The sequence below is a fragment of the Parambassis ranga genome, chromosome 10 (assembly GCF_900634625.1).
Source record: "Parambassis ranga chromosome 10, fParRan2.1, whole genome shotgun sequence".
Classification (NCBI taxonomy): Eukaryota; Metazoa; Chordata; class Actinopteri; family Ambassidae; genus Parambassis; species Parambassis ranga.
In genome coordinates this window covers 9,697,517-9,711,196 of record NC_041031.1, presented here as the reverse complement: position 1 = coordinate 9,711,196, position 13,680 = coordinate 9,697,517, and the positions used below count along the sequence as shown (strand labels likewise).

At 42.7% G+C, this 13,680-nt stretch overlaps 1 protein-coding gene across 8 annotated transcripts in view; it reads right to left on the bottom strand.

Moving 5' to 3' along the window:
- Positions 1-10,680: 10,680 nt before the first annotated feature.
- nlgn3a (neuroligin 3a) overlaps positions 10,681-13,680 on the bottom strand; it is an 88,489-nt gene continuing 85,489 nt past the window's right edge. For all 8 annotated transcript variants that reach the window (XM_028415884.1, XM_028415889.1, XM_028415888.1 and 5 more), the window contains one exon: positions 10,681-11,540. In XM_028415884.1, the coding sequence (XP_028271685.1) occupies positions 10,685-11,540 (856 nt within the window). In that variant the 3' untranslated portion in view covers positions 10,681-10,684. The remainder of the gene's footprint in view (positions 11,541-13,680) is intronic.

Sequence of the window (13,680 nt, the reverse complement as noted above, 5' to 3'; positions counted from 1 at the left end):
TTTTTAGCCTCTTGAGGAATTGCCACATCTGGTGATGACTTTATGCTGAGGCTGAAATATTGAACACAGCACTGTGGGCCACATAGTTTTTTTTAAATTATGCTATAAATAGATAAACCTGAAGTTTGCAAACTTCATTCTCTGATGAGAATCTGATGAAAGTAAAGGAAGTTTTTGGCCTGTTGAAAACATAGATGTCAGTGTCTGGCAGTTTATTGGATTGTCATTGTTTTCTCCTCAGAAATCCCCAGACAGCTTGCTGATATGACCCCCAGCCCTTGTGATATATTATGGATAGACAGCCTGGGTGGACCTATTTTTTGACACGCTGTCAGTGGCAGGGCCCGAAAGAAGGAAGGCTGGACATTTAAGACACTGCTCCTTGTCTGTTTGTGTCTCATTTAAAGACACTTTGTTCAGGAAGTTCAGCCGTGCTCTGAACCCTGGCCACCATCACCATGCTGACCATGGAACAAAAGAGGTGATGAAAGAGAGAGAGAGAGAGAGAGAGAGGTGTGCGTCTATGGAAGTGAGAGCAAATGAGTGTAAATGTGACACTACTGTAAAGCTAAGAAGAGGAAGAGACTGAAAGAGTAAATGAGTGTGTTCAAACAATAGGGAAATGCACAGAGGTAGTGCAGAGTAACCCAGTGTGTTGTCTGTTCCACTTAGAGAAGAGAATGACTGATTGAGGCCACAGCTGTTCAGGATAGCAACAAACAAAGTTGGCTTTGACATGATGGAACTTCCCTCACATACTGTACAAAGGGTGCATCCTGTTTTCAGAAACAAGGAGAAGAACTGCAACAACGTGGGGAATGTGATGGGGAAGTGCAGGTGAAAATGAAAGGCACTTCAGCAGAGTCACTTCTTATCTGTATCTGCTCTGATACTCTCTACACAGTCATATTGCCGTACACGGAAATCCACTAGCAGCCAGGTAGATCGCTCCTCAGTGAAATGTCTTACACGAACACCTCCCTGTTGTTTATCAGCTCATTACTATGAGACGGGCATTTGATTGGCAGCACACCGATGTGAGAGGTCAATATGTCCGCCAGCCGTTGTTTAGACAACAGACAGACTAAATGATGAATGAACTGAGTTCATTAGCTTGCAAATTAAAATGAATTGATGTTATGATGAGACAGTGAATGGTCCTGAGAGATGAAGACATAATAAATATTATGTCCTACTGCCCTCACCCATATACCCAGGTATGCTGGTAATAAATGTCACATAGACTTAAAATCTCTACACACAATGCTGGTCTGCTTTAAGCTAGTTAGCAGGCTAATGAAGATGTAATTGAGTAAAGCAGAAAGGAGACACTTGTTATTATCAGACAATGAGTAAATGGAGCAGAGATATGGCCTGTGCAGTGAGGCTATCATGGTCGGGATGAGTGCAGCATGCAGAGCACGCAGCCCTCTGTCGTCTGCCTGATGAGAGACCGGAGCAACGCCTCTCCCCTGAGAATACTCCAAATGGTCCAAGCTAACAATGTTCTCCCAAGAAATTAGCTTGCTCAACCGCCCAGTGTACACAAACACACACACACCCCACCAGTACACACACACACACACACACCATTGTCATGTTCTGACTGGTTCTTACACAACTGAGGGCAGGCCCTGGGCCTGGATCAAGGACTCACATCACTACTTTGTTATTCTTACGGCGCTCACAAGACAGAAAGGTGAGTATGAACCATAAAAAGACTCTGCTGCTGTTTATGCATCAAACTAAACTCCCTGCAGGAAACATACTTTAAACTTTTTAAAAATAAAAAATAAATACACAGACTCTGAACCTTGTACTCGAGCAGTTAACATCCACGGGCTACTCCACAGCTAAAGATCTGCAGGAAGAAAACAAGTCACAACATCACATGTGCTACTTTCTGATTATCGCTGTGGGAATGTCAACACTTACATTGTGTAAGCAACCTGAACTTTCATCAGCACCGGGCTATGTGGGTTTTGTCTGCATGGTTAAGTTATCAGTGTGAAACCTCACGTACAGCATCATCACAACAGTAAATATCTGTGCAAAGCAACATCTAAATAAATAGACATTGGAACATCAAAGAGGATGAAAACTTTTGATGTTACCTAAATTGATCTACAAAGCATTATGGTCATTTTAATCATTGTTTAAGTGGAGAAATCTTAATGGTGTGTTTGGATTCTTGTGGTTGTTATTACGTAAATCCAAATGTCCACCTAGACCCGTGTCATTTCCTGTTTTGTCCTCTGAGTCCTGTCTCATTGTATGGGACAGGAAATCAGTGCAATAACTCTGAAAAGAGTTCATTCCCAAGGAATGTGACTCATCCAGCCTTCTGGACTTCTAGTGAGCCATTACATCACATGCTGACTGGGGATTCCTTGACGCCACTTCACCCCTCCTCTTTCTACTCAGACAGATTACAAGAATTTAAGCAAATTAAACGTATTAAAGTGTTCAGACACTGATACCATTCTTTCCACAGATCATGAAACACAGTGTTTTGTAAATGATGACACATTTAAGCACAGTTTATATAATATGTGATGAGTGATTGGAAGTGACAGGGAACACAGTTTTAGCCATGGGCTACCTGGTGGGCAAAAAAAACGTTGTTTATATTGTAAAGTAGAAAGCTGGTAAACTGTCAGTCACAGTAAGAGGTCTCGGGGCATCTTTACAGCTGTGAAAATGTTTCCAGTGAGTTGGCAGTTTCAGCAGAGTGGATAGAAACAAATATGTACAAGATCCAAGAGAAGACTTAAAAGTTTCAGGCAGGGCCCCCATTGCTCTGCTGCCTTTTAATATGCACTTCAAACAATCAGCGGATGTCTGACCGTAAAACAGGAACTCCCAATTTGTATCTTAAATAAACACTGGAGGCAAATGGACCCAGTACATTCTGAACTATGATACAAGTCGTCCTCTTCGCTCCTTTACAACAACCTGATGGACTCTGGATGTGGAGAACACCCTGGTTACTTTTCTTTAACGAATGGCCATGATGATCATTACGCTGGATCTGTTAATGTCTTTGGGTGAATGCCATTATTTAAACCTGCAATGGGCACACGAAGGACTACAACCAATTCACAGTTATTGCCCCCTTCAGACATGCGGTACATACTGAAACATGTAACCTCATCAGTCTGAAGTGACAGCGTTCTGTCATTGAGATATAGGTCACTGATTGATTTCATCCAGACATATACCCACAATGATGCAGGAGACAGCTGCACACAGGACCGGTAGTTGTTCTGAGCCCTGTGCATCTTCATCTATCTGCATGGCCTTTTCTTTCCCTCTCTGTGAACCTGGATGTAGACTGCCTCTCTGTCATTGAGGCTCATGTCAACAGCCTGTGCACGTCCTCCCAAGTCTGCTGATGCTACACGCTGTTCTGACTTGTTAAAAGTGATATGTAAAGGTTATCAGGCTGGGCCTTGTACAGGGTTTGCAGAGAGGGCATGCAGGTAACCTCCATGCAGATAGGGAAGGGGATGCAGGAGGCTTCCAGTAACAGAACAGTAACATAAGGCGGCTTGTGTCTGAATGGCAGAATGAAGGAAGGAATCCTGCAAGTATCACAAACAGAGATGTCAGCTATACTATAAGTTTTAGTATTATTTTTGGGTGTATTTAGATAAAAGAATGACAGTGAAAACATTCAACTCACTTTGTTTGAAAGACAGAAGAATTCACTTCACAGGACTAACATTTGGCTTCTACTGACAAACGCAGTTCTGTGCCTCTCGGGACAAAAACAGGCTTTTACTTCAAAGGAAGTTTCCAGTATTCCACAGGAAAAAAAACAGTGGTGTAAGCTCAGATACTGAAGCCAAACCCAGAGTGTATTTGATCTGAAAGATCTGTGAAATGCCTCGTAGCATGGATTAGCACTAAAGATCAAATTGGTGCCACTGAAAGTCATTGTAATGTGATCTAAGTGATAAGATAGTTTCAGGAAGTCCTCCGGGAGTCCTCTGTAGTCCAAACCAGCGTAACACAGGCTGGTGAGCTCTAAGTCCACTGACGCAACCTTTCTCCTACCACCAGTAACCCAGATCTGAGAACGGCATTAGTGGACTGCCATCTGATGGTGAACTCCAGCTGATGCAACTGGGAGATAACGGCTGGCCGGGGCCTCAGCTGGAGAGCAACGACTTTTGCAAAGCAGCTCTGAATATGCAAGATAACACTGATGACTGATGAGTGCAGTTAAAGCAGAAATGAAACACTCCTAGAAGTTGGGAGCGTTGCCATGGAACTTTCTTCTCCCATCCCACCATCAGAAGTGGACCAACTAGTAGGAAAAATTAGCTGTCAAGCACCATCTCGTGGTAACAGGGTTTTCTAGACAGGATACAGGATAGATACTCTGTTGAGGCTTAAAATGTGCTTGTTGCCTGCTGTTGTTACTTCCCTCACACACTGGGAGTGTGCAGGATTTAGTCTCAGCAGCCTCAGTGGTATCTCCAGGCCATCTATCTTACAGAGGGCAGATCATTATGTAGTCGACAGGCGGCTTTAGGCTGGGGGCAGGTGGGACTGCTTGTACTAGATGAACTATAGGCTCCTACTGTTGTTTACTGGACCTCCATAAAAAAACCAAACCAGCTCCTTTTATTGTTGAATAGCACATTACATTTGAGCAAGCCCTGTTTGTGCAGACACACTTTGTTGCACCCAAAGCTGCATTTAAAAAGTGGATGATGCAGTTATTTATTTATTTGTTTACCATCTAATCCTTATGAAAAGCAAAACAAACAAACAAAAAAAACACATAAATGCATTTATTGTGCTAACAACTGCAGCCACAGCTCTGTGGCACACTGCAACATTTTGTCTGGACAGTGGCTCCATGTCCACGTCGAGAATGTTGCCCAGTGTGTTCAGAGGCTTCATCTGGACACACACTAGTTGTAATACATTCATTGTGTGGTGTCTGTCTACATTGTTAATAATAACAATAACAACAGTAATAATAATCCATCCATCCATCGTCCATTAACCTGCTTTGTCCTGCAGTGCAGGGTCATAGGGTAATAATAATAATAATAATAATAATAATAACAATGATAATAATAATAATAATAATAACAATGATAATAATAAGGATAAGCTTCTTACCCATTAATGCAAAGGTTCACTTAGCACTTACAGCGATGGTCTCTTAGGGCTGCAATGCTCTTTTCTATAAACATTTTGTAGGATGAAAAATATCCAAAAACACTATTATCAGCATCGAACCTGTAGCTTACAGACCTGCTGAGAATGGATGATGTGCTCTATATTCATGAGAACCACAATAAGATACAGAAAGAATAGATATTTTATTTTGATTACTCCAGTTTCTGTGATTATAAATACATTATATGGACATGAACATAGAAGTAACAGGGCATCTTTTAGTAATCTGTACAATGACACTGAGATAACATGATGTATTTGGGCTCAGAGACCATTGGTTTTGTTGATTACAGATTCTAGTTCTCTTTTAGTGAAAAATGCATTACAGTATCTGGGTTTGATGCCACCACAAAAGCTCCTGTGCATGAAGCAACTTCTTACCTAAAAAAAAAAAAAAAATAATATGCCAGTGATTTGTCTATGCTGTGTGGGTACAAAAGAAAACTGTCCAGAGAGCGTTTTCACGTGGAAATAATAGATTATTGATGTTTTGGCAAAATATAGAAAGATTTCCCTTTTGGAGAAAAACAGGCTCTCAGAGAGTTTTGGTTCAGCGAATGATTACTCTGTGTCTCAATAAGGTTCATCAGCATCGTAGTCAGCAGAGAAACACAATAAAAGTCAAGAAAATTAGACCTTAAATGACTGGAGATGAGTAAGTGGTTCACATTATGGCACTTATAAAGTAGAAGAAAATGGGCGAGTCATGTCTGTGTCAGACAGAGGTAGAGCTGCTCTGATTGCATTTCGTGTGAGTGTGGTAACAAAAAAAAATGTGAACAAAAGAAAGAGCGAGAAGAAAGCAAAGAAGAATGAGACGCACGAATAAAGGAATGAAGGTGAGAGGAAATATAGGTAACAACACGTTCACTGCGGTGGAAATAAAATTCTCAATATCCTCACACACACACACCCACACACTCTCTCTCTCACACACACACACACCTGCAGCTCTATCCCAGCGGGTGGCACTGTGTAATTTGGCACATCCATTTCCTAGGCTGGGTTTGTCTTGAGCGCTGTCGAGGCAGTCACAAACCCCATCGGGGTATTCCAGCTAATCCATGAATGATGTCACTTTAGAAACACACTCACTGAAGTGCAAACACATCTCCACTGTGGAAAAGTGTCTCACTCAAAAGCGTCCCATTTTTTCCCCGCCCTCCTGCTGGTAATTCTTGTCAAAGGACATTTGGACTAATTTCATCAAGCCTTCAGGTGACTGATTGCAGATGACCCCGTTTCTTCCCTCCACACCACGCTGCGGCAAGCTTCCACGGTCTTTCCCTTCAGTCCAGCACTTAATTATGTGGCTCTTCACAGGGTCATGTATCCCAAACCGTGTCCCCGAGGCCACCAGGTCTACCCCTGCCAATACCCAGTGACATCTGCTCTGCTTTAACAGCATATGGGAAAATTACATGGCAAAAAACAAGATGCCCTCCCCTGACATTTCTTTGCTTTGATAGCTTACTTTCAACTCCACCACTCAATTTTAGCCCTGTGTGTGTGTGTGTGTGTGTGTGTGTGTTACAGCCAATGGAAACTGACCTCCTGCCACTGCACACGAATCAGACGGAACAGTCCTGAACCACTTTGATCTGTTTTCTTGCTTAAAGGGTTGATTCACTCAAATTACAAAAAGAAAATGTAGGGATCAGAAAGCACTCTAAAGCTGGAGCTTCCATTGTGACTTTGTCATGGGCTGATGATAAATCATGATGCTGTAATAACTGGAAGGGGAAAAATGTTTGTGGGGCTTTAAAACTTGTTAGTAAAAGCTGCAAAAGCTACTTTCCACAACAGTTTGGGACACATGTCAGACACAGCAGTACCTTTGTATGTTTAGTATGTTTATACTTGGTAATGTCCCACCATAGTAGGTTAAGAACACCTATGAATCTTTTGTATCCACATCTCCACAATACAACTGAGGCCTAAGTCACACGTCAACAGCAATAATACAAATCTGGCAACCTGTCCCTTTAATGAGAGAAGAGAGGCTATACAATTAAATACTGAAATACTTTACATTCGGGTGGCTGGTATCTACACTCTTTTTTTGTGTGGTGTCCATTCATGGAGCCGACACAGCATTTTAGTTTAAAACTTCCCTGATTCGTCACACCTCTGTCACATGACCTCACATCAAAATTCAACATGGGTAAGAAATCACAGGCGACTTTGCTGTGTGGCCAAATTCTGTGTTGATACACACACAATTACTAGTTTAGTGGCCCCACCGAACATACATGGAGCTCTGTGCTTTAGCAGAAGCATTGTATGTATGGAAATGGTGCTGCAACACTGGTTGGAGAGGATTTTATTTTCAAACACTGCTAAATTAATGAGGCCTTATTTGGGTGGAATTTAGAAAGTTCATTTCTATGTGATTCTTTGTAAGTGCAAAAAGATGCCTGAACTTTGCCTGCCAAAAGAAAAAATGTATTTACACCACCATCTGCACGAAGCAGTTCCTCTACAAACAGATGTTACACTTCTTTCACTGCTGCCAGCTCCACACACCAAATTCAATCCACTCCTGATGTGAGTAAAAATCTCAGTTCCTTAAAACTTACAAATAAACAAATAAAACTTTCTGCTTGGTTAGACGTCACAATTTAATAACAGTGTCTGTGTAATCTGTGTGAATTAACCCTTAGAGGAATTACTCCAATAAGAAAAGTTTACATTAATTTGTCAGGATTATTTAAATGAAAGACTTGTTTGATTTATTTATGTCATGGTGATAACAAGGTTTTGCTGATACTGTTGCTACTGAAATGTGTCTGACTATTTGCATAGTCCACTTCCTATGTGAGCGCAGAGACAAATGTTTCTGTATATGAAGCGTCTGCAGATACAAACCAACTGCTTGTTTATGTCTTAGTGGCTCAGGTAAGGATGGTGGTCGAATAAGAAGCGAGCTTCACATAAGGGCGACAACAAGATGACTCATATAGATCAGTCTCCGAGCAATTTCCCTCAAATAACCCTCCCTCTCTCTGTTACTGGCAGGATCAGTGATGAGCTGACCACACTGTGCTTCTCGCTCTGCTGCATCTCCAATCACTAAATACCAGGGGAAACCATAATGGAATACTTCATAAAATGTTGGGGCCTATATATGTGCATGAAGTACCAAAAAAATTGCAACCCTGATCTGATGGAGGATCACTGGCCAGGCTGCTTTCCTGCACTTCGCTGTAATGCAAGGGACAATCTGTGCTGCGCCAAGATACCTAATGAAAATTGTCAGTTTTACTCACACAATCAATAACTCCAGTTTTCTCCTCCTGAATAACATATAATAGGATGCAATGTGAGTACATCAAGGCAATCTTTTCACAATCTCCCTTTGCTGCAACACTACTTTGCATGAATTACAGTAAAAATCTGGAGTTATGCACGCAGATAGGCCCCAAGCTGTTAGCCTGTTTTTCTCAAAGGTTTCAGCGAGAGATGAGGAGGGAGGAGGGAGGAGGAAGAGGAGGAGGAGGAGGAGAGGAAGAGGGGAGGTAGAGAGGAAGTCTGGAGGGGGGTGGGTGGGGGTAAGCTTGCACTTGCTGCAAGAATATTTCTTTTTTTCCTACTTATTTTTTTCTAATTCAAAATGGAAAATCAATAAAAAAAAACTTTGATCAGAAGAGGAAAAAAAGTTTAGTGAAACTTTATAGTCTTCAGTTTTTTACAGTTTTAATTTGGCACATGGCACAATCAGCATGTATGCATCTGGTATACATAAATAAATATTAAATATTTTATACATAAATATACATATAGAGCTCTTACAAAGACACCTAAAGTGGTTTGGCTTGTTTCAAATGACAACAACAATACATAGACATTATTTGCCTTGGTGCTTTTCAGTCTGAACAGTGTTTTAAATTGTTTTGTAAGTGGGGATGATATCTCCATAGAAGCCCTATACATATATGTATGTATGCCCATATTTATATATATATTCAAAGAAATACAGGTGTGCACTGATGTAGGTTTATTCAGTGCAAACAGGCCACTGTCTGCGTTTGAAGAGGAACTCTTACAAAGTCAATGGAATCATGTCAGTTAGTTCAGTTGAATCTTTAGCTATTTTTTTTTCTCTTACACATAAAATAATAGATTTATTTTGTAATCTTTAAGCAAAATTAGACATATATAACTTTAAAAATAACAAAAGTGCTATATTTTTTTTTTTTTTGCAAAGACAGACACCCAGAGACGCAGCAGAAACACTACTGGTGATGAACCAAAATCAACGACATGAGAAAGTACTCAGCCCCCACCCTCCCCCCAAAACCCTACTATATAACCTACAAACAAAAAAACAGGTGCACACTCTCTCTCTCTCTCTCTCTCACACACATGTACACACACACTTCATCTCAATCTCTCTCACACCCACATGCACACACTCGCTCACTCACCACCTTTGCATTTGCAAGTTCCGACAATGTGTCTCTTCCTTTATCTCGACGCCTCTCGACCACGCTTGCACGCAGGGAATGAGAAATCATTTTCACATGCACACAAACACACGGGTGCTCTAAGCAGCATGTGTACGTGCACACTTCGTGGAGATAATATCAGATAGCTTAACAGATAAATTGGCTGTAAAAGATGCACTTTTTTCTTAACAAAACAATCACAGTAACATAGTATTTATCTCTGCCTTTTCACCTTTCGGCAAGAGCTGTCCCAGACAAATTATTTCTATACGAGCTAAAAAAAAACAAAAAAACAAAAAAAGATAACACCATTTTTGTGGCTGTTGTGTTGATATGCAACAGAAACAAAAAATGAGTTGCCCAAAATGGGTTTAAAATCTCTACATCTGCATATCCTCTAGATTCCCTTCCTGGATTCAGTCTCTCATCTTTGAGTCTCATCTGCTTGTAACACTCCACGTGGAATAGTCTCAGGGAATAGAAATAATGACAAAAAAAGAAGAAGCTTCGTAAGGCATTGAAACGTAAAACAAAACAAAGAAGCAATTAAAAACATTTTGCGAATATTGACGTAGAGGCCTTTGTTCTAGATGTGTCTCCCGCAGGAGGAAGGGATGGGAAATAAAAAGCACTTCTCTTTGTTTTTTGTTATGAATTCAAGAAAAAAAGTGTCGATATCTCCTCAGTCTGCTTAAAAAGGCTTTTAAAATGATTATTTTAGAAAAAAACACTGCAGAAAGACCCCCTCCCCTGATCGGGAGAAGGGAAGCAGTTTGATTTTGGCAGCTCTGCACAACTTGACATCCATAGAGAGCTTTCAGCAACTCTCCTCATAGTAAAAGTCTAGTTAAATCTCCTCACGTTTTAATCCGACTTCTGCCCTTCCCCTCCCCCTCACAGCCCTCCCCCTCCCGTGATATTTATAAAACACAATCCTCTCCTCCATTCGTTCATCCTCCTGCTCCTCCTCCTCCTCCACCCCTCTCTGCCGCCTCCTCCTCCCCCGCCTGCGCTGGCTGCCCCTGGCCTCCTTAAAGCTATACGCGGGTGGTTGAGTGGGAGTGTGGCAGGCTGGTGGAGTTGAAGCCAGTTGTGAAGGTGTTGTACGGGAGCAGGTTGGGCATGCCCACCAGAGAATTGGGGATCATGGTGATGGTGTTGGGGGTCATGAGAGGGATGTCGTCCGGGGAGCGCCGCAGAGTGAGCGTATAGTCGGGCAGTGAGGCCAGACGCAGAGCTCCCTCGTTGCTGTTCCCCGCTTCACACTCATGGTGGGTCTGGTTCATCTGCAGCGACATGATCTCTTCCTCAGGCGCGTGGTGGCCAATGTCGTTGGAGGTGGTCTGACGCTGCGGGCTGGGCTGCCCGTGGCTAGAGTCCTGCCGCCGCTTGTCCTTGCGGTAGTAGAGGGCTGCAAATGCCAGGACATTGAGGAACAGCAGCGAGGCTCCCACAGCGATGGTGACGCTGAGCTCTGTAGAGTAATCCCGTGGATTCTCAACCACCAGTGGCCCTGTCTCCTCATCATCATTCCATGAATCTTTGTCCTCACTGTTATAGGCCGGGGACATGGGGGGTCGCTTGGTGTTGAACGGCCAGTTTTTCCCATTGGGCCTTTTAGTGGACAAGGTGTTCTGCGTGGTCTCTGGAGGGGGCACTTTGGTGGTGGTGGAGGTGTAGTGGAACATGTCATGGAGGTTGTAGAGGTGGGGCACTAGGTGTTTCCAGAAGGCCACTTTGGTGGCACGGTAGTGGTCGCGCACACGTGGCTTCAGGCCGATATGCAGGTACAGCTGGTCCTGGGGGTTGTACTTGGACCAGGCCACCTCCTCAAAACGGTTGGCCTTGGTATGGATGAACTTGGTGTCTTGAGGAACGGGTTTGTTGGGATCACTGTGAATGAGAAAGAGGTACATGTGATAAGAGTGTTAAGTGAGCATCTGACAGTGCATTTAATTATTCATGCATCAACAGTCATGTGGGGGCTGGAAGTACATACAAATGATAAAAAATAAAACATAACAGTGTGAGTCACAGCTTATATATAAAGCATCTACTGGAGATTTATTGATCTTGGTGAAATCCAGCAAACCCACATCAACCAACCAACCACCAAATGTAGTAAATAACTGATCCATGCTCTGGTCTACATCAGTTTCTTTACCTGCATTTTATACTGACCCCTCTTATTCTCTATGAGCGTTACAGCCACCTCTTTGTAGGCATAATGTGCCCATCTGTCTCATCCCACCTCTCCCTCACTGCCCAGATGTTCGTGTTTCAGTTCTGAGGCAGCCCACCCGCAAAAACCAGGACAGAGGCTTTTAAAGTAAACACATATGAATAAGTCAGCAGGCTTTAGGGCTCACGTCAGGAGGCATCTTCTTGTTGATAATCTAGCGCTGGTGGAGCCGCTCTGCTAATTGCTCAGGGAAGACAGCTCAGTGTGCATTGGCATCCAATGTACTGATGTAAAGTGGACCATATTAATCAAGACACTAAGAGGAGTGCAGAGCTGTGTGTGTGTGTGAGACTGAAAGTGAGAGACAAAAGGGAAGCGTGAGCATGTGGGACTGAGAAAGAAAAGGATGGATATTTTTGTGGATGCAGTACCTGGTCTGATCTACAGAGTTCACTGTTCCACTTTTCACTTTGCAACACATTGCCTCAAATGGCCAGCCATTTCAATTACAGTGGAGCTATTGATTTATTGAATGAATTAACATATAGCAATCTCTAACAATCACACAGCTCTTTGTGGCAGCACCATGTCAGGAGTGGGATTTCAGTGGCCCGTGGTGTTGCTTTTGGTTCTCTGTGGAGAAAAGTGAATAACAGTCCTGCAGCCTATAGAAAACACAGTAACTGATGTCGAAGCAGTGATGTTAAAACTGTGTTTTGCGCGACATTTCTCTAAATGTCATGAAATATCCCCTCTGTGGGTCTGATTACAATGTCAATGGCGGGCAAAGTTTAAATTTAGTCTGAGATTTAGAGGGGGTGGTGGCTATAGTATTTTTCTTTTTATTGGCACAGGCTGAAAAACCTCCAAACATGGCTAAGAGAATTAAAAGCCACGCCAGAAGAATTCACCCTCCATCCTCCTGTTCATTTTTGTGCTGTCAATTTTTCTTTTTCAGGTCAGTGCTTCTGGGAGAGGTGAGAGAGAGAGAGAGAGAGGAAGAGAGGGGGAGAGAGAGGGAGAGAGAGGGAGAGAGGTAAAGCAAATTGAGATGGCTGGAGCTGAATCCCTGGATCTGGGCTGGTGTCAGCAGACCAGCCCGTAAATAACCTCTTTTATTAGGCCCGTAATGATCCCCAATGAATATTGACAGCCAGACTATGATGACTTTGTAGCTGAATATCAGTAATTAAGTTTCAAAGGAGCGGGTGGTGGAGGTAAGGTCATATTGATCTCCCCGTGCGCAACATGCCAGAGAACAGGATGTCAATGGAGCAGCCTGAGACGTGGCTGTCTGCAGCCTGCGTGCTTCATGAATACTCACAGCAGCCTTGTGCGTGCCGTCGCACATGCAAGCAACTTCTCTCCTGCCCTGTCTCTTCTACACATACACACACACATGCACGCACGTGACAACAATGATTGAGGTCAGAGCTGTTTCTGTCGATGGGAATTTTCATAACATTTCAAATGCTCATTTTCAGGAGGGCTCATTTGCTAAATTGTGATGGCAGAATTATTGCTCGGGTACTTGGACAGTTCTCACAAAACAGCCTGTATACTCACAGGGAGCAGGGGAGCAGTGGTGCAGAGGAGTTAGAAAAGCTCTGTGGTGGCTGACTGGCTGGTTCAGTGCAAGTGAAGATGAATAATTTAAGGAACACAAAGAAATCAATGTGGCATCTTTAGTTAATTTGATTTGCTGCATTAGAGAACAACTGGCTGCCTTATCTAATTACACACACATATGCTTGGGTAATTGTTGCAAAGTCAATAGTAAACAAGCTAGATTCCTTTGAACAATTTCTACCACTGCTGCTCAACTTTGGGCTGCTGCGTGGCTTTGAAGTG